The following is a 21,573-nucleotide window of genomic DNA, read 5'->3' on the forward strand; positions in this document are numbered from 1 at the left end:
TAGTTATGCTATTTTCACTATTTGTGATTAAATACTGTATAAAATACAGGTTATACTGTTCCTCGTGTATTCCTGTTGACCCCCTGGAACCCCCTCCATGACCCCTGGGGGTCCCAAGACCCCACTTTTACAACATCTGCCTTAAACTGTTGATTTTCTTTTCTTTCTTTTACATTTTATTAAACTTTCCATTTAGCCATGTATTGTCCAAGCACCAAAGTTTCAGGAGATGTTTCACGGTAAGACTGTCTCACTCCATGCAGTGTTTTTAAGCACATTTCCATTTGAGCTAAAGGTCAAATCTTCACATTTCCACCTCAGAGAGATAAGATGTCAAGAGACATGAGACAGTGTGGCCATGGCTGGTCATTAAAGATGTGCTGACCTGACAGTCAGGAGGAGGACCGGACACTTTAGAAGCACACCCTGGCCTGTCTCCTAATCAGTGACAGTGACAGAAAGAAGTATTCAGATTTTCTTTGACTTGAGTGCTTTTATATTATATTCATCTCTATTTTTTTTAAAGGGCGGCTGTGGCTCAGGAGGTAGAGCAGGTCGTCCAATGATCCCTGGGTCGGCGGTTCGAATCCCGGCTCCTCCTGTCTATAAATGTCGAAGTGTCCTTGGGCAAGACAGTGAACCCTACATTGCCTCCAATGAGTCGGTCGGTGTGTGCTTGCCACCATTGGTGTGTGAATGTGGGAAGTGAGGACGCTGGCGTCGACTGTTCGCCGCTTCACCTCCCAATGAATGAACCATTGTAAAGTGCTTTGAGCACTTGGAAAAGCGCTATAAAAATGCAATTCATTAAAAATGCAATTCATTATAATTGACTAAATCAATTAGTTTGATTAAATGTTGCACACCAAACGTCTTCTCCCCCCCCCCCCCACCCACACACACACATACACTAGTATACTAATATACAGTACACAAAAGTGGTAGTTACTGTTCCCAAGCCTTCTCTTCTGAACAAGAGTGTATGTATGATGTATATGGAATGGACCACGTTGTACCATCATACACCCTATCCCACCCACTGTACCTAATAATAAAGTCCTGCCAGAAGTTAATTATTTGACCCAGTTTTAGCTTAAAAGAAACAAATTGGGCTTTCCCTGAGGCTCAGAGAGAGAGAGCTGTCATCATAAACATGACACTGTGACATGCAGTGGCCAAACTGCATGGGCACACTGACTGGATATTATGAATTCAGCAGAAAATGCTATCATTATTTATTCCATCCTGCACTCTATCCGTGTTTTTGTAACTGCATTTCCTTTGATAGTACATTAAGTATGAATGGCATTTTGATTCATTGTCTGAGTAGATTGCTTTTGTTTGCTTTTTGTGTTGTTTGTTACACGCTTGGTTTTTGATAATGGAAGCTGTTTCATACATGACAAGATCCCGGGAACATTATCTTAACAACCATCTTTACAATAACCAGTAAGACACCTGAGGGCGAGAAGTGACCTCGCCCTAAAGGGCATCCACCTATGTGACAATCAGACAGCTGGGAGAGCCCTGGTGCTTTGGCATGGGATCAACATATGGAATGAATTCTGTACTGGCCATATATGGAGCGTGTCTTGAGTGTACAGGGTTTGATGAGCTCAGATCAACATAATGGAATGTCAGAACAGGTCAGCTCCATATATGGAGATCTAAGGGTGACAGCGGGGGCAGTGTCTTGAGTGTACAGGGTTTGATGAGGGCCCAGGTAGAGTTTAAATGGACAGGTATCAGTCAAAAGGAAGGATGGGGAAGGATCAACATATGGAATGTCAGAACAGGTCTATATATCCATATATGGAGATCTATAAGGGTTTGAGGTTTGAGGTCAGATGTAGAGTTGCTGGCCAATATTGATGACATCAGGGATCTCCATATATGGGCTTAATTGCGACAGCAGGTCGCATTTTCTATGAAAACAGGGATCTCCATCCCTGATGATGTCATAGTGATGTCACGAGACCTGGGCACCATATATGGGGGCTTTCCCATGGGGATTTTGAGTGACACACTGACGGACATAGTAAACACGACTTGCGGTCGCAATAATTATTATAATTATTTTGTTGCCTTTAAGTTCCATTAGCAACAGCACTGAGCCCATAAACACACCACACAAGGTTTACTCCAGTCATGACTGGAGTAAAATGTGTGAATTTTAAAACTACAGCCCGGTGTAGATTAATAAAAGGATAGAGACCGAACCGGAGCTCAGTGGCGAACCGGAGCCAGACCGAACCGGAGCCTTTGAAGCACCCGGAAGACTGCAAGAAGTACAATTATAACTCGTTATGGCTCGAGCGAGCGGAAGTTTAGCCTAGCCTAGCTCAGACCTCAAATTTGAGGTCCGGGGCTTACGCACGTGACGTCATGAACGTCCGTCCACCTCCATGAAAGTGCTGCAATTCCACATTTCGCCAGTAGGTCGTGGCAGCTTCAACGTTGGATAGCCTTACTGGGGGCTCTGGTGGCGCTCGGTGGTGGAGGCCAGGGGTACAATTCCTGTCCACCATCAGAGATACTAGGGTTTCAATCCTCCTCGGGCTTGATATATGACCACAGTTGGGAGAAAAAGGGTGACAAATAATTAATAACTCTGAATTAAAAACAAGCCTACACCCCTATACTTTTTAGTGGCTACTGTTTATAGTTTCCAAGACGTTAGCTGTGTTTATTATTACAATTGTGATCTTGAATTCAACAAACACAAATCAGGTTGTGTAATGGTGGCCATAGAACAGTGGTTCTGAAACTTTTTCATGTCAAGGACCCCCACATTAATATACATAACACACATTAACATCTGAAAGGGGACCCCATAAGAGAAGATTGGTGTTGTTAAAATGTAACATACTATCACCCTGCAAGAGACCATGAAGAATACTCTGGCGGTTGTTTTTTTCAGCTCATGTGCGCATCCACCCTGGACTGCATCGTGGAGGAGGTGAGGCGCTATGAAGACGACCCCAGGAACGTGGGCCTGGACCCCGGCATGGCTCTGGTGATAGACGGACGCAGCCTGTCCATCGCTCTGGAGTCTGACCTGCAGGACAGGTTCGTGGACGTGGCTCGACGCTGCCGCTCCGTCCTCTGCTGCAGGGTGACGCCCTTGCAGAAGAGTCAGGTGGTCAGGGTCGTCAGGGACAAACTCAAGGTCATGACGCTTGCTGTTGGTAAGTGTGAAACTGTTACTGTTACTATGTTGACATAGTGTATACGACAGACAGCGTCTAACTATCTGCTTTTAACCAAACATTGGCCCTGTGATTTACAGGTGACGGCGCTAATGATGTCCACATGATCCAGACAGCTGATGTGGGCATTGGGATATCTGGTCAGGAGGGGATGCAGGTCTGTCTGTCTGTCTGTCTGTCTGTCTGTCTGTCTGTCTGTCTGTCTGTCTGTCTGTCTGTCTGTCTGTCTGTCTGTCTGTCTGTCTGTCTGTCTGTCTGTGTCTGTGTCTGTCTGTGTGTCTCTCTCTATCTCTCTCTCTCTCTCTCTCTCTCTCTCTCTCTCTCTCTCTCTCTCTCTCTCTCTCTCTCTCTCTCTCTCTCTCTCTCTCTCCTTTGTGCACAGACCAACATTCTATACAAACGTGTTTGTCTCTTGCAGGCTGTAATGGCGAGTGACTTTGCCATCTCCCACTTCAAACATCTGAAGAAGCTTCTGTTGGTCCACGGGCACTGGTGCCACGCTAGACTGGCAAACATGATAATTTATTTCTTCTATAAGAATGTGGTGAGTTTATGAGGGGCGCTAGCCCTTCCTATATTCAGCTATAATGTAGATTTGCGTCTTACACAAACATTAAATTCCCATTGACACTGCATGTAGAATTTATGTCATGATGTACGATGATAAGAGTGCCGCTCACTTCACACGGGTGTGATTTTACATAACTGAAATGAATAAATTAACTTTTAAACGGCTATAAAGATGTATGAATATGATCATGCACAATGATTTTTTTTAATCTACCTAAATAGTTAGAGTATGTTGTGTATGTCCAGGGGTCATCGCCATACTGTCTTGTGGCTTTTGTCAATTTTTTTTTTAAATTATATTACAAAAAACACATACAAAGCTATACCCTTGAATGACCATAACAGGCCTGTAACTCTGAGAGTGTACAAATGGAACCAAATGAACCCGTACACTCAAGAGTTAAGGGGGTCCTTGCAAATAAAACATTTGAGAACCACTAGTATATTGGACTCTTAATGTGGCATACATAGCGTCGTAGTAAATAAGTGTCATAGATATTAACTTAATCCATTTTGGGCGGAAACCCCTTTTGGTGTTAGCATTATGTTATGCTTTAGCTATTGAAAAATAGCAGATCTACAAGCTCATAGTGCGCAACCGAGTGGCGCGCTACGAGCTTGTAGGTCTGCAATTTTTGAAGAATCGAAGAACCACTGACATAGAAACATATAGCTTTTTCAGAAAACTGTCAGGATGTAGAAGACATTTTTAGAATCTGATCTCAGGTCAGAAACCTTGAGGATTAACATTTTAGTAAATGATCAAAAATAAGAACATTACAACGGCGTGTAAAAAGGAAAATGTAGAAATTTGCCATGGACAAGACCAAGTTGTTATGACTCGGTGTGGTGTGACCCAAATGCACAACAAGGAGAGGCAGGAGGTGAGTCAAAGGCAGGTCCACAGAGCAGAGAATAAGCACAGTAACGGCGTGACGTTTAGTCTAAGACTAAACACTGAGGGCCTAAATGTCTGGCTGTCTAACTTTACCAACCGTAGACTGGGGAAGAACTGGCGCCGAGCTGCAGACAGGCCTGCCTCTTGTAGGCTCATCAGGTGATTGCAGACGACATCCAGGTGGGGAGATAGTAACAGGGAGAGAGTTGCTGTGGAGTGCTCTGGAGTCCTCTGGTGGCGCTGAAGTGCCCAGAACACCCACAGCACATGGATGTAGAGGTGATGGAGAGCGAACCGTAACACAAGTCTTGCCCCGTGCATGGTCCTATACTGATGACCACATGTCCTCTTGCAGGCGTATGTGAACTTGCTGTTCTGGTATCAGTTCTTCTGTGGCTTTTCGGGGACCACCATGATAGACTACTGGCTGCTGGTCTTCTTCAACCTCCTCTTCACGTCGATGCCGCCCATCATGTTTGGGCTGATGGACAGAGATGTCTCTGCTGAGATGCTGCTGGGTGTCCCTGAGCTCTACAGAACCGGTCAGGGCCCGGGGGTCAGTGGCACTACTTTATTCCTATAGCCTCGTATAGCTTCCTTTAAGGCACACCGATGTATACAGTCTACAATCTACAGTACTATAGTTCTACAGCCAAAGCATCTCTTTGTCAACTATACATGTACTATACTATATTATATATTATACAATATACATGTGTACTATAAAGTGCTATGCATTTTATGTAGTCATAGCACTTTGTAGTACACATGTATATTGTATAATATATAATATAGTATAGTACATGTATAGTTGACATAGACACTGTTACGTTCTTAGTTTATACATGATTCATGATAACTGCTTTTTATAAATGTGATGTATGCCATGCTTTTGTTTTAGCTTAATGTAAGTCGCTCTGGATCAAGAGCGTCTGCTAAATGCCTGAATTGTAAATTGATTGTTGAAGTGTGTGCGTGTGCGTGTGTGTGTGTGTGTGTGTGCGTGTGCGTGCGTGCGTATTTATGTGCTGTCTGTGTGTACACATGTGTGTGGATGTGTTTAGGTATACAAGTTTTCAACGTTCTGGTTTGCCATCCTAGATGCCTTCTATCAAAGCCTAGTGTGTTTCTTCATTCCGTACTTGGTAAGACAGAACCTGATTCTTCTTTTCTTTTCGGCTTTTCCCTTCAGGGGTCGCCATCATCTGCCTCCATCTCACCCTGTCCTCTGCCTCCTCTTCTCTCACACCAACTAACTTCATGTCTTTTACTACATCCATAGATCTTCTCTTTGGTCTTCCTCTAGGCCTCCTGCTTGGCAGTTCCAACCTCAACATCCTTCTACCGATATACTCACTATCCCGCCTCTGTACGTGTCCAAACCGGGTGCAGTACTTAGTTTAGACAGTATTTGGTTTACACTAGTTGGTTAGACCAGTCATTAGTCCTATACAACTATACAATCTATCTCAAACCCTCACCCTAACCTCCCACGGGGCATGCACACCTAAACCTAACCTTAACCCATGTCTAACCAATGACTAGTCTAAACTAAGTATGCACCCCGTCCAAACAGTCTGGCCAGTTTGGCTTAGCCTTAGTGGCTTTATCTCCAAAACATCTCACATGCACTGTCGAGTCCAGTGCTGAGCATTTATAAACTTTTGACTGAGTTTCTACAAAGTTGGTCATTTGTAAATTGTTTTGGTTTTTTTATTATTCATGTTATTGATGCTATGTCGGCTATTAAAATATATAAATTAAATTCAACATTTCATGGGACTTAAAATCATTGTTTATTTTGCTGGCCTTCGCGATCCTGGAATTTCGTCTTTTTGTACCAAAGATTTACAACACCAAAGGTTAAGTGACCTTGCCCCTAAAATGATGAAATTCCAGGCCCGGGCTGGTCTTTTCATCTCTATAAATGAACCGAAAATACATTTTATGGTAGGTCACCAATGAGAGAGAACCCATTTATCAGCTTCAATTTTATAGAGTTCCAATTCCAATGTTGGCCATTTATTTTTCTTCATTTCCAATTTCAAGTGTTTATCCTGTATGATTTCTCTCTCTCTCTTCAGCACTGGGGAGACCTCTGTTACTGAACAAACTCTTCTGTATAACGATGATTATTATCAGAATATAGAGCTATTTAAAACTTATTTTAACAAAACACGACTTACAATTAAATGGTCAAACAACTATTTCAATGCGTGGTGGGTCTCCCTAAAACATATTCTGGAGTTATTTTGTCCACTGCTGAGAGCAGCTGACCCTGCGGTTCCCTGGTAATTTTCTTTGTTTGTTTGTTTTAATGACACATTGTCTTCTTCCTTCAGACTTACAGAGATTCTGACATTGACATTTATACCTTTGGAACGCCGATGAACACGGTGACTATATTTACCGTCCTGCTGCATCTCTCTATTGAGATCAAGTCTTGGGTAAGTTGTGTATCGACACCAGATTAGATTTATTCATCCCAGAGGGGGAGTCTAACAGCTTTACAGCTGCCACAGACAAGCGTCGTAAATAATCTCTATATGAGCCGAGAAAACAATAAAGGCATCCATGTGCATAATGTAGATTAGAATAATACTAAAACACTATCTTATTTAATTATGTATTATGTATTAAGTTATGTAATAACAAATGAAATACAGAAAACACTATATCCATTCTTAGAATTCTGAATATTACTGCAACATGGTAAAACAATTAATAATAATTAAAAGGAATGCTAAGTTAAACATCATCATTGTATACAATATATTGTATTGATTATCATCCTGGTCAGATCAGATCAGTAGAAATGATTCTCCTCTCTACTATCTCTACCTTTTATCACTCCCTCACCTGACTGGGTATTTTAGAACTTTTGTGCATTATATAACCAACATGTAATTATTTGTGCCATTAGAATACGTTGTTATATTTGGACGAAGCAGGACATTAAATTCACAGTTTCAGCCCACTATATGAATCTGCATGTGCTGCTTTCGTCATTCTTCATTCAGAGGCCCCTTTTCCACCGGTTGGTTCCCAGTGGGAACCGGTTCAGTTCTTTTTGGTTCTTAGTCCATGAGCCAGGGCTCCAAAATTGGAATGTTAATTATGAATTGAGTCGGCAAAACTATACCTATATTAGATTGTTATCACCATGAAACTTTAAATGTTAAAATATGCAAATGAGGCACTATGTAGGAATATGCAAAATAATAGAAAATATGAATTGTATTCATTTACTTGTATTGATCCTATAAACAATTTAATATAGGTCTAGTTTTTCCCCACCAATTTTGGAGCTCTGGCTCATGGACTAAGAACCAAAAAGAACTGAACCGGTTCCCATTGGGAACCAACCGGTGGAAAAGGGGCCTCACTGAGTGTGTCTGCTGAAGAGAGAGCTGCGGCTGCGCGATGTGCTGATATGAAACGGTATGGTGATGATGAGTATTAACGTTGACGTTTTGTTGGCCGGTGCGTGTTATCGGCTGTCAGACGGTGGTTCACTGGGTCATCACCGTGGGCAGCGTGGGGATCTACTTCGTCATTACCCTGGCCTACAGCGCCGTCTGCCTCACCTGTAACCCTCCGTCCAACCCCTACTGGATCCTCCAGCAGCAGATGGCGGAGCCCGTGTTCTATCTGGTGTGCCTGGTCACCACCGTGGTGGCGCTGCTGCCCAGGTACCATCTACAAGCCCAGATTTTGTGATTCCCCTCTAAAAACCCAATCTGTGGCACTGTGAGTGCGTGCGTGCGCGCGCACGTGTGTGTGTGTGTGTGTGCTTGTTTGTGTGTGTGTGTGTGTGTGTGTGTTTATTTTATTTTATTTTATTTGACTTTTATTTACCAATTCTGTTGAGATATAAGATTTCCTTTTCAAGAGAGCCCTGTCCAGGATAGCAGCAGCATTATGAAAGATTCAAACAATATAAAACATCAACATAAAATGCTGAAATTACAATGTAGTTAATGACTACATTACTACTGTTGGAACAGGTAGATTAAAAGAAGCATTCATATAAAACACACAGTTCGATTAAAGTCAAAGGTGACGAGGCTTAGGGTTTGTTCAGCAGTCTGTTGGTTGCTACTGTAGTTAAAAACGGTTCAGAAGTCTTGCCTGGCAATGGTCCCTTAAAGACGGAAACGTAAGAGGGTGTAGTTTTAGCGTAATCTACATCTTGTAGGCAGATTTCTAACCGGATAATGTTAATAGTGAAGGTCAGGGCTGAGTGAGCAGGAGACTCACTGTTCCTCTCTGTGCAGAAGAGCTCACAATGCTCTGGTTTTACATCAAAGAAACGCATATTTTCCACTGGCCTACTTTCCCACCACCACCACCGCCAACACCCCCCTCTCTCTCCCCCCCAGGTACATGTTCCACGTGGTGAGGAACACGCTGGCCCCCACCGCCCTGCTGCAGGCGCGTCATCTGGACCGCCTGGAGCCCTCCGTCAAGCAGCCTGGGATGAAGGAATGGAGGAACCTCAGGCAAATGGGGGAGGTGGCGTGCTCCAGGCTGTCCCGTCCACCTTCTCCCACCGTGGACCAAGACGAAGAAGTCCCCCCTGTTACATTCATTTCTATGTCCTCCTTGATGGACAAGAGAAAACCACAGAGGTAGAATGCTACACTGGGTAGCCAATATACAAGCTCACAATGAGTAGAAATGTGACATTGTGAGATAGTTGGTGTGTAGAGGGGGACAATGTAGGGTTTAATTTATTCAAGACAATGTTGAGGTTGTTAAAAACAACTTTTGAACTGGTTCATATCTGGATATGTCTCAGTGTAAAACAGTGTTTCAAATTTTTGGAGAGAGTAGGCGGTGGGGGGGTTACATAAGAACAATCTGGAAACTAAGCTGTTTTCAATAACAATTCTTCCTCTGTCTGTGTTGTGACAAATCATCAGCTACGGTGATGAGTTCATTTTGTAATGGAATGCTTGAGGAGAACCCCCCCACTCTCTCCTTGTAACAAGCTTCCAAAGTGAACACATAAGCCTGTTACTTTCCTGATGGGTTTTGAGAGCACACTGGTAACCCAATCAGTCACGCTACCCGCCCTTCAAAAAAAAGAAAGAAAAAAATAAGCTTTTCTAGAACAAAATGGCTCACGGACATTTAAAATATTCCCGTCACCTAGAAACCCGAACGTAAAATTGCTCAATGGATCTATCGTACCACATGATGCATTGCTTCATTTGCATCCCATCGATGCACTTGTGGTTTGCAGATGGCACAACATGCTTTGATATTTCCATCCCATTTGTCTATATTTAGAGCACTTACATATGACGGTGTCAGAGAGGAGGAAAATGGCAGTGTTTATTAAGGCTGGGCCTGAAAATGTGAATGTATTTGTTGTGTTTTTCAAAAGTTCCACACCGATCAATATTCAAATTGTGACACTGCTGTTGGTATATTTGTATAGACCCTACTAAACAGCATCTTCTATTACTATGAGCCAGATAAAACGGCAACATCACAAAATTGAGAGGAAGAGACAAAGATATTAAAATGTAAAGTCAGCTACCTTTATGAAATAAAATAAATGTGAAGCAGCTGAATCCACCTGTCTGAGATAACTATACAAGTGTTTATATAACAAGTTACTTGCCTTCATATTGAAACAATGCTGCTCTCTAGTGGTCAGATGGTGAGCAGCACAGGTCAATTATGACAATGTCATTGAAAAATACTGTAAAATACACTGTATGGGGAATTCGTTAAAGAGCACATAAACAGAATAATCATTGTAGGGCTACAATGGACGTGGGAGCCCAAAGAGAATGAACATTGACTATGAATATCTATTTTTATTAACTTAATAATTAGTATAATACAATTATTCATTAGTAAAACAAATCATGATTGCTTTAACTTGTTCCACACCTTCACATGAACATGAAAAGCCTGTAGACTACATTATCCCTAAGAAGGTATGACCACAAGTCAAACAAACACTGTTTTGTTTCGCATAAAAGCGAACAGTTCCGTTAAGTGCTGGATAGGAGTGGAGGGCAGCGATCTAGGTGTCCCCAGTTGGTATCGGCTAGCCTAGAGCCTAGACCAGTAGACCACACTGTCGCATCGCATCATTCCATTAAGTGAAACACTGTATGTACATCTAAATATTAGATATGGCCTCCCCTTTGAACAGAGTAATATTAATATAATTGTTCTCTTATTTTGCTTCATTTGATTTAATTTGAGCCAGCAATACCCATGGTGTCTTCAACCAAAGGAAAGAAAACAAAATAACGAAAATACATAAACATATGCATACAAACTATACTATACATACTATACATATTACATACATAGTGAACATACAGAAAAACAAAAGAAAACAAGTCTAAAGAACATAGACTGCAGCTTATGTAACAATTATATATGAAAATCTGGATCTTATGTGTCGTAAAGAGTCTGCAGTGACCTGTGAGCTTACTGACTGAATTTGAAAGTATGACCTTAACCTTAATCCCTTTTCTGGGCATGTTATATAGGCCAACGACGAATAGGTGAACATTTGGCTACCCGCTCACGATGAGTCGCAACTTGTAGTATTTTCATTGAAGGCCTCTCGTGGACCCCAGTCAGGGCCGGATTTACAGTAGTCGGGGCCCCCGGCCTAGACAACATGGCTAGAGGCAAAAGGTGTGTGGTTGCCTAGAGATGAGGCAGCCAAAAGTGGGCGACAGACAGACAGACAGACAGACAGACGTCGCTGTGCATGGTGGGCTTTAGACTGGATAAGGCACATCAGGCGCTGTCTGCAGGGCACACCACAGCAGAGCAGAAACTCTCAATGTTTTAACCATAATACAACTAAGTATACAATAACTAAACACAAATCTCACATGAATCGGATTGCAATAATCTACAATTTCATCAGCCCACCCTATAGCTCAATGGTAAATCCGGCCCTGACCTTAAAGTACAGTATATAACAGATCCTTGTTAACCAAGTCTGTCTGTATAAGCAAGTCTGTCCGTAAACTTTTGGTCACGATTTGTCTCATAAAGTGGTCACACTGTACATGAGACATGGCTACCAGGTGGGCATCATATCCGGGAACCAGGTGCGTCCGAGATGCTTGGACACCTCGCCGTGGATCTGCTCCATGTCGCTGTACGTGCCGTCCAGGATCAGCACCTCCTCCATGACGGACAGCTGCGTCAACCTCCCGCCGCACGTCTTCACGAACTCCACGAAGCCGCTGCAGGTGACCTCGCACTCGCCCAGCCCGACGGCCGTCAGGCCGCCGCACCGCCGGCCGATCTGGATCAGCTCCTCGTCCAGGGGCTCCGGGCCGTTGGCGCAGACCACCAGCTCCACCAGGCGCGGGCAGTTCAGTCCCACGCGGCCCAGCGTCTCCTTGCTGACCGCCCGGCCGAAGTACAGGTGAGTGACGGGGGTCGTCTCGCGGAAGAAGGGCTCAAATTCCTCCTCGTAGATGTAGAAGTACATGACGATGTTGACCTTTATTATGGGGGAAGTGGTGGGAGGAAGTACTCAGATTTTTGCAAGTAAAAGTATAGCAGCACCACAAAATATGTTTTACCCTGAATGTAAAAAATACTCAAAGTTTTATTTGCGTAAAAGTACAAAAGCTAAATGTTATGTCCCATTCCATTTCACAAGTTTTTAAACATTTGTCAAAGATCTACAAGCTCACAATACAATATGATACGCATACTACTGAGATTTTGGATCTGCTATTTTAGAATAGCCAAAGTATAAAATAGGGCTTAATTAGTTATGTTTTGTAAATTGTAATCATAATCTAAATCTGCAAAGTAAATTGTAAAGCTAAAGTTTTCAAATAATTGTAGCCGGGTAAAAAGTACAACATCCCCCGCTGCAATGTACAGGAGAAGTATTAAATGATCTAAAAATGTAAATACTCAAGTAAAGTAAATTGCCTCAAAATTGTACACAGTAAATGAACACAGTACATTTGTAAAATGTCCATCACTGACCTTGGGTGAATGTTGAATGAGGGCCTCCCAGCTGCTCCTCTGGATGGGACGGAAGGGTGTGTGTTCGTTGTTCTCGCTCACCACGTCGATGCGGAGATGCTCCAAGTGAACGTGCTTCTCAGACGACAGGGCGAGCAGCAGGTCATCGCTCAGCAGGTGGTAGTTTAACGCCAACTCCCTCAGCCCGTGGCACTGGTCTGCCACACACAGGATACCTGAGCACAGGGGCAAAGCAGGAGGGATTACAGTGAGAATAACTGTTTTGACATACTGTACAAGGTTTCCTCCTGACAGTGACAGCATATTGAATCTAATGTACGCAGATGTACGTATCATATTTATACGATAATTTTACCCTCTGTACGATCATTCCAAAAAAGATACGGACTATCACAATTCTCCCTGTGATGTTTTAATCGGATAGGTCCAGACTCAGAGATCATGTGTACCAACTTTTGTGAGATTTGGACAAAATCTGTAGGTGGAAGATGCAGAGCAAAAAGTGTGTTTTGAAGATTCTAAACAAAATCTGAATGGTGGAAGATCTTTCTAGACGGATGGGAGATGTGATGCAATGGGAGATGCGTCAGAATTACCCCAAAAATCCAGAGAAAGAATCCAGAGATTTGTTTTCGATTTTTTGACTTACGGTTCAAGAGTTATAGGGCAAAAGGTAAAGTGGACTGTTATAGCACCACCTAGTTAAATAGAAAAAAGGGCCTTGTTATAGACATCCATAATGTAATGGTCAATGCCTGTGTAGAAATTCTGAGTGATTGGTACAGTTGTTTCTTACAATAAATATGAAAAATCAGACATGTCTGAAGTGAGTGGTGCAACAGCGCCCCCTGTTGGTACCCTAAACATACATAGTGATGGACGGACATTGCTGGTTATAGGAGTGGTTGCACCACTCAAAAAATACATTGTGAAATTAATTACATATTTACAGTACACCTGTGATATACAATTTTGTCTGTGTACGATAGTTTTCTTTCAAATACGATAATTTTAAGCCTTTCCCATCTGGCAACACTATGTGGGAAGCACGAATCTTGCCAGATGTAGTGAACTTACTTTTAGTGGATTCAAGTTTTCCTAGAATTTCTCCTTCTGTAGTTGTGTTCCTAATATTTCTTGCTCCTGTGTTCCTTCAACTCAAACTCTTCTTCTTGTCCCCATTCTCAAGAATGGGTAATAGATATTTGGCTTATATATTATATATATATTTGGCTATATATAAGTATACTAATACTATAAATCTTAGCTGTCTTCATCCATTATCTCCTCAGTGGGTTGACCAATCGATCTGATCTTGAACATGTGCATTGACCATTGGCAGCAGTGAGTGAGGAAGCCAATTCTTCACTTTTGCCAAATGTACTGAAAGCTGTTGATTTATACCATTTTTGTTAACTCTTCTTCAATTAACTAAAAATACATTGCATGGATGCACCTGGGACGTATCCTCAGTGATGAATCCTGAGGTCAACAGGGTGTTCCAACATCATACCCCGGGTGCCGTCTACATTCCGGCTGTCACCCGTCTCTCCAGTGGTCACCAGACTATACCTGGTTGTCACATAGTCTATTCCTATGAGTCACTATAAATAGAAAACTATAACTAAAAATACATTGCATGGATGTACCTGGGACGTATCCTCAGTGATGTATCCTGAGGTCAACGGGGTTCCGGCCTCCGGGTCTTCCAACATCATACCCCTCACTCAGGCGACCCAGCTGGGGTGATCAAGTCCCGACTTACGTCCCAGTAGCTACCCTCAATCAGTCCCACTAGGGCAAAGCCAGGGCCACACAATCCGTTGGAACTACTCTGCCAGGGCTGGGAGGTACTAACACTGCTGTAGATGGAGACAGTGGATAATGGACTAATGGGAGCATTGCCATGGTTACATTTGATTGGCAGGTGTTTCCAATTGTCTAAATGTAGCATGCTGTATCTGGGCTCATGCAGGGCTGCAGGCAGGCACGCACACTCAGAGAACTACACTGAACCCCCAAATGCTATATGATCAAGTTTCCTCCACTGTGTGTGTGTGTGTGTGTGTGTGTGTGTGTGTGTGTGTGTGTGTGTGTGTGTGTGTACCTTGATTATTAACTACAGTTCATGCTTTGCTTATTCTGATCACAGATTGTAAGTCACACAGACTCACTCTGGATAAGAGCATCTGCTAAATGTCTAATTGCAGTACCATTGCAGCAAAATATAGATGATTTCAGTTTCATTAAATCCCAACTCCCTTTATCTATCATCCACACTTTGAGAACGCTCACATTTTTATAATTCAATGTAATTAAAAAAATATGTTTCTAATATTTCTAGCAGATCACGACGCAACACATTACGAGCTTGTTGTAGATCAGCTGTTTTCACTATTCGTCGTATGATGAAGTGTTAAACCTTGAAATGCCTTCTATTTGATATATTAACCCATTCTGGGCATGGGAACCCCTTTTGGTCTTAGCATTATGTCATGATTGAGCTATTGAAAAATAGCAGATCTACAAGCTCATGAACTTGTAGGTCTGCTATTTTTGAAAAATCGAAGAACGACTGACATAGAAACATAGCTTTTTCAGAAAACTGTCAGGATGTAGAAGACATTTTTAGAATCTGATCTCAGAGCAGCCATCCTGTCTTTGACCCACTGACCTGCAGGGGACACGTAAGGACAGCTGTTCATCTTCAGTAGCTTCAGGGTGTCACTGTTGTTGGCCACCAGCACCTTGAGAGACGGGTCGTCCACCGGCGTGTCCTCTATCTTAATGGAGGACAGCGACTTGGAGTTGACAAACAGCACCGTCAACGCAGACGCAAAGTGGGACTGAGAGAGAGACAGAAAGAAAACGTCAGAGGAGGAGACAATTATTTTTTGTCTCCCAATTTAGTCATCATGCCAATAATAGGCTGTGTTTGACGGTAGTTCCATTTCCCATTGATTGATTGATTGATTGATTGATTGATGCCTATGAGCGTGCACATGCTACAATACCTGGCACATGTCCATGAAGCTTGGCCGAGCTGTTGAGATGAGCCCCAGGGTTTGAATGGTGCAGTTCACCAGCTGAGAGAGGATGTCACACGCAGCCTCCGCAGACTCTGTACAACTGTCCACCTGTTTACATTTAGATTTCACCGTTTTTGGGAATCAAGAAAAAAACCGAAACAGGAGTTAAGCAAAGAAGGAGGTTTAAGAATATCGGGCAGAAATGCTGGGACGGTGTATCATCTCGATGTGTTAAACCCATTAGCTCAGACAGCTGCTGCGTTATGAACATGTTATGTCCAGATGGTCTGAAAGCAGATCCCACATGGTTATGACAGCTCTGCTGAGTGCCAGCTTCTGACACGTCTGCTCTTCATTTTTCAAAACCCTTTTTTTTCATCATTCGAGTGCCCTCAAGATCTGCGACATAAGCTTAAAAGTAATACAAATATAATAATAATAATAAAGAAAAAATTACTCATTCTTTAGAACTACTATCAGTCACCAGAAGATGTTAATGTGAATATAAAAACGAAATATCGATTGAATCAAGCAACTTAAAAACTGTCTGAATAGATATGAAACATATGAACATAAGTGTTTTGAAGTGCCCTTTACATGATTAAAACCAGGAAAACATGTCATGTATGACATATCACATTACAATCCCAAACTATATAAAGTCTCATATCACGATATTGATATAGTATCCACCTTATCGATATATCAACATATTGCGCAGCCCTGATATAAGGGGAGGGATAGTTTTCACCTTGAAGCTGACAAATTGCAGGTGCTGTGCGTGTCTCTTAATTATTTGTTGGATGAGGTCAGGGTGCGTGGAGCGCAGGTATGACGTGGCCGGCTGGTTCAGCTCAAACTCGAACCTCCTCCACAGGTCGGGGAAGTGGAAGACCTCGTTCCAGTCACGGCACACGGATGAGGCCTGCGCCCGGTCCACCAGGGACAGATTCTGGAAGATCTGCAGGACCACGTGATGGGGCAGGTTCCCCCAGTTCTCCATGCATCTGTCCTGGAGGTCTGAAGTGGAAAAACTGCTGGTCTTATATCTCTTGGCGCCGTCATCCTCAGAGGAAGGGAATGTTCGACACATTGATTTGACATTCATCATCAATCCTTGCTTCATTCTGAAAGAAAGTAGTGAGACTGTTATCATAATCACATTTTTTAAGGCAGTGTGATATTTGTGTGTTAAATAGATATACATTCTGATAGTAATCATTGCTAGTGTATTCATCAATAACAGGGGTCTCCCTGTCTCAGTGCTCATCAGAGTTAAGATTTAGTCCAGTCTTTAGAAAAGCAGGTATGCCTAATATACACAAGTGCCAAATGATCGGTTAGGCTATACATAAAAACAAGCATACAAAAATCTGTGAACTAATATAAAAAGACTTGTTGCTTTCTAATAAAAATATAAATGTCCCCTTAGCTGAAGGTTGCATAGCCTAATATAATATTAGGCTATAACATGGTGGTATAATATTGCAACGTTCCCAAAACGGTATACTTACTTGATTGATCAACATGCGTCAATGTTCCGTTCAGGTTGTTGTTGCACAACATCACTCAAGATCAGCCTGATGAAAAACTGGAGACAAAGACCCATCATAAAAAAAATGCTTTGCAGACAGAACAACACGTCACACACATACAGTAACAACCTATGTCATGTAGCATAATCTATGAAGCAATTTAAGGTTAAACATTTCTCAGTCAAGTCTTACCTGCTGTAGCAGAGTATTGTTCTAGTGGCAGTGTGTTGCTGTTTGAACACAGACCACACACTACACATGCACGACTGAGAGAAAGTAGGTCAGTGTGCCAAGGGCGTGTGCATGTGTGTGCGCGCATCATTGCGAAAGAGAGATTAGTGGGGTGTGTGCGTGCGTGTGAGAGAGAGAGAGAGAGAGAGAGAGAGAAGGGGGGGGGGGGGGGGGTAAGGTAAGGTCATTAATTATTTGTGTCAGTGAGGTCATTATGCACTAAAACATGGCCAGCCAACCTGGATTTACAAGCAATGTGAAATATACATTTTGGTCCACAATGTCAAACTACAAAAAATAGCATATGGGCAACTCATTGAGCTAGGGGCCCCAATAGGGGTCCTTGAAGGGGCGGTGCAAAATCAATGGTTGATAGCTGGGAACCAAAATGGATACTTACAGCAAGGCTATTCATGTTAACAGTGTATGTACATCATGGAACCAAATGGAAATGGTGGACCATTTTATGGTTCAATTTTCTTCCATGTGTTGTGTACACTGTCTGTTATATACTGTATACACACAACTAGTTTTGAGATCCACTGACATAAGAGACTTCAGCGGCCGTCATCTATCCTTATGGTCTAAAGCCCACATTAATGCCTACATGAATGCCCTGCTGCTGGTTGTTATATACCTGGTTATATATTCAGACTCAGAGCCTTGGAGGCTGGTTGGTTGAATTATGTGACATAACCTGTCCTGGATTCATCTTTCAAGAGGTTTAGTGGAGGTGCTTTGCTGCACTCTGGTGGACTTCTTCTTTTACAGCTTGCCCATAGGGCAACGCCATAGTCTTCTAGGCCTTCATGGTCAGTCGAGTGCAAATAAGAGCTATTTTAAGCATGTGTGCAACATGACAACTGTTTTAAAGTATTGTACAGTAACAAGTAAAGTCTCTTTAATGTTTATGTTGTACTATTACTACAAAACAATCTAAAAGACAGGGATTTAATATCATTAAAGTTGCCTGAGTCCAATGCATTTCTGCCTACTTCCGGGCCAGGACTTGTCCCAGTTGGTTGTCCCCATTCTCAATAGAAGTCTATGTAGAAGAGCCACCATTGGACTGGCCCCATGAAGTGAACGCAGTTTGCATAGACTTTGTCTATATCTAAGGCTCTGGGCTACAGTACGTCTGCATTTCCTCTGCATTTTACCCATCCTGTTAACTTATTGATCTATTATTTTCAGATCTATTTTTCAAATAGACGTGAGTAGGGAGGGTTAAAGTGGTTAAAGTACGTACTGGCTAAACACATTTTGCAGGGACTCCCCAGAACCACCTCAGATTTCCTATGGTCAAGTTCAAGACAGAAGGCCTTGAACTTTTGACACAAAAGTCGAAAGGTTAACTACTCGAGTAGATCTATTCAATCTATTCAATACACAACAACAGGGGGTGTTGCTGTGTATTTATTGAACAGATGAGTTTACTATCAATAGGAGTGCTGTCATGTGGGCCACATTTACATAACTAATGGGGTATTCGGTTCATTATGTAAATCAGTAACAGTGGCCGACATGACAGTAGCTACAGAAGTTACAGAACGGTTGCTAAATGTGTTGAACGTGATCTGACACCGTGATGTCATGTAAAGGCTGAATTACAATACCCTAAATCTCGGCCGAGTCTCGGTCATTCCAGCATGGCGATGTTACCGTGAAATTGGTGACCTGCTGAAATAGGTCATATAACACATCATATAACGTCAGTGTCCATTCCATACGTAAATCATTGCTGTTTGTTTATTAGCACTTTAGCAGTCTAACCTAGCGGTATTTAGGCCAAAGACAAGAAGACAAGACAAGAAGACAAAGACAAGACAAAGACAAGAAGTCCACAAGATGATCACATATTTCGTCAGGTCACCAATTTCACCGTAACACTGCCAGTGTCATACCTTACACATATAGAATTGTGTGGATGAACCCCTTTTGGAGTTTTAAACATGTTATAATTTAGCTATTGAAAAGTAGCAGATCTACACGCTCATAGCGCACCACGGAATGGTTCGCTACAAGCTTGTAGGTCAGGTATTTTCTTTTTTAAATCGTGAAAATGTTGCACAAATCCTGACAGAAAACTGTCAGGATTTAGAAGACATTTTAGAAATTTCTACATCAGGCCTAAATGGGTTAATACAGAATGCTTTTATTAGTACTTTCATGAGAGGATTACAGTTTGTGTAAAGTTTAAGCACTTGAAATTCTATGAGAGAATTCGATTGTATTTTAAGGTTAGACACTTGCCACTTAGCCAGTTGCACCACCTCACCTAAATTTTCCCTTCATTGTCAATGGCATTCAATGTTTGTGTTGCCACATTTATGTCATATTTGAGGCACATATGACCTAATTTCTCCTTTCATTGAACTGAATATGTTGTTGGTTAGACGATTTGCTCGTCTACATATCGTTGCTGTCGGGAGGAAACCTCATAACGTTTTACACTTATTAGTGTATTGTTATTCAATTCTATTGCGATCAATTCAGGTGCCAGTGGTGGAATGTAACTAGGCACATTTAATTTAATTTGTACTAACTGGGCACAATTTATTTCTACTTTACGGAGTATTTTACTTCTACTCCACAGCCACTACATCTCGGCGGCAAATTGTAACTGCTGTAATTTGTTTTGTATTTAATTTCATTTATTGCTCATATGCAAAGTTGGGCCGGAAGTGCCATTGTTTTGGCTAATGCGGAACCCTTTATATGGCCGTCTGGTGTCGGGTAGACATAGGTGCACCTGTCACTTGACAAATGTTTTGTATGCATTTTCTTCTCACTAGAGCAGTGGTTTTCAACCAGTGGTCCAGGGACCACTTGAGGAGATAAAAAGTGTTTTCTCTTCATAGCCAAAATATTGCAATAGAATAATTAACTTTCACTGTTCACTGTTGAAGTAATACTATAGGAATATAATATATCTAACTAACTACATTGTTTCTATAAAATATGAATATGAAGTATGCAAAGGTAGCCTACATTTTAGATTCTTTGTAAGCAGTGTACACTACACAGTATCAACTGCTGTTCTCATTCAGCCAATGTTACTTCAATTATAAGTGCATGTCACTTCAGTGGATCGCTGTATGGCGTGCCATCCTGAGGTCTGAGGATAAAGCATGTGAGTAGTATATGTTAATTATTTTATGTCAGACTTTGGACAAATAAATAACAGAGGTTGAATGATGAAGGTTAATATTGGGGGAAGAGTAGCTCTGGTCCATAGCCTTCTACTACGGACCAGAGCTAGGGGAAGAGGATTCATTGCGCTATAAAAAGTAGTTCGCAAGCGCAAGTTTCTCAGCGTTATCAATTGTTATTTTGTTTGAAAACTACTTTCTTACTTTTAAAAATATATAAATAACTATGCTATTCATTTAGAAACGCGTACTGTCAAGATTGGTGAAATTATTAGAAAAGTAGACCGTTTTGCGGAGTGATACCTACCACCATGATGAATGATTGAGTTGATTGCGAAGGAGTGTCAGCCGAGAGAGTTCAGAACACTGAGGACAGGTCAGAAAGTCAGATCACATCAATTGATCCGAGTGGACTGAACACGTTTGCAAAGGTTAGTTGGCAATAATTAATCGATACAGTTTGAAGATGACTTATTGTTTTTTCTTGGTGTTCTACTAAGATGTTGTACTTTTATGAGCAGTTCAACCGAGTCCAATGATTAAACATTGTTTAATGAAAGCTGGTTAACAAATAGCCCTGAAACAAACTAACCCGTGCAGCCGTGTGTGTCGAAGATTTAATGTGAACAACAAGGCAGTTCACGGCTTAAAAAAAACATTAGGCCTACCTAAGAATTTGACACTTTTATATTAACATTTATTTTATATACTTTCTCCAATAACGCCAATTCAATTGGTTTTGTACTTTTCGTTTGACGACATGCGCATATCTTGCAGGTGAAGCACATGGCCAAATTTAACAATTCGATAGTATGAACATACAGTATGAACATACAGTATGTTATATTAGCCTACATGTTGCCTCTGCCTGAACTGTAACTGCATTTAGCCTAGTGTAGTAACTTTAATGTTTTCTTCAAATGCAGGATCAAGAATTGATTGAAAGTCAAA

The 21,573-nt window shown here is 41.8% G+C and overlaps 2 protein-coding genes across 3 annotated transcripts in view; one reads left to right on the plus strand and one right to left on the minus strand.

Moving 5' to 3' along the window:
• The window catches only part of atp10b (ATPase phospholipid transporting 10B), a 39,978-nt gene extending 29,725 nt beyond the window's left edge, over window positions 1-10,253 (plus strand). For both annotated transcript variants that reach the window (XM_083785906.1, XM_083785907.1), the window contains exons 15-22: window positions 2,921-3,188; window positions 3,290-3,366; window positions 3,628-3,753; window positions 5,033-5,233; window positions 5,742-5,822; window positions 7,020-7,124; window positions 8,182-8,369; window positions 9,060-10,253. In XM_083785906.1, coding sequence (XP_083642032.1) covers window positions 2,921-3,188; window positions 3,290-3,366; window positions 3,628-3,753; window positions 5,033-5,233; window positions 5,742-5,822; window positions 7,020-7,124; window positions 8,182-8,369; window positions 9,060-9,312 — 1,299 coding nt within the window. In that variant the 3' untranslated portion in view covers window positions 9,313-10,253. The remainder of the gene's footprint in view (window positions 1-2,920; window positions 3,189-3,289; window positions 3,367-3,627; window positions 3,754-5,032; window positions 5,234-5,741; window positions 5,823-7,019; window positions 7,125-8,181; window positions 8,370-9,059) is intronic.
• Window positions 10,254-11,743: 1,490 nt separating this feature from the next.
• Window positions 11,744-16,812, minus strand: fbxl3l (F-box and leucine-rich repeat protein 3, like; the record flags this gene model as incomplete). The annotated part of the gene is made up of 5 exons (XM_083785777.1): window positions 11,744-12,175; window positions 12,676-12,890; window positions 15,350-15,521; window positions 15,690-15,812; window positions 16,456-16,812. The coding sequence occupies 5 exons, from the start codon at window positions 16,810-16,812 to the stop codon at window positions 11,744-11,746; spliced, it is 1,299 nt and encodes a 432-aa protein (XP_083641903.1).
• Window positions 16,813-21,573: the final 4,761 nt, after the last annotated feature.

The sequence above is a fragment of the Protomyctophum parallelum genome, assembly GCF_964188405.1.
Source record: "Protomyctophum parallelum genome assembly, chromosome: 16".
Classification (NCBI taxonomy): domain Eukaryota; kingdom Metazoa; phylum Chordata; class Actinopteri; order Myctophiformes; family Myctophidae; genus Protomyctophum; species Protomyctophum parallelum.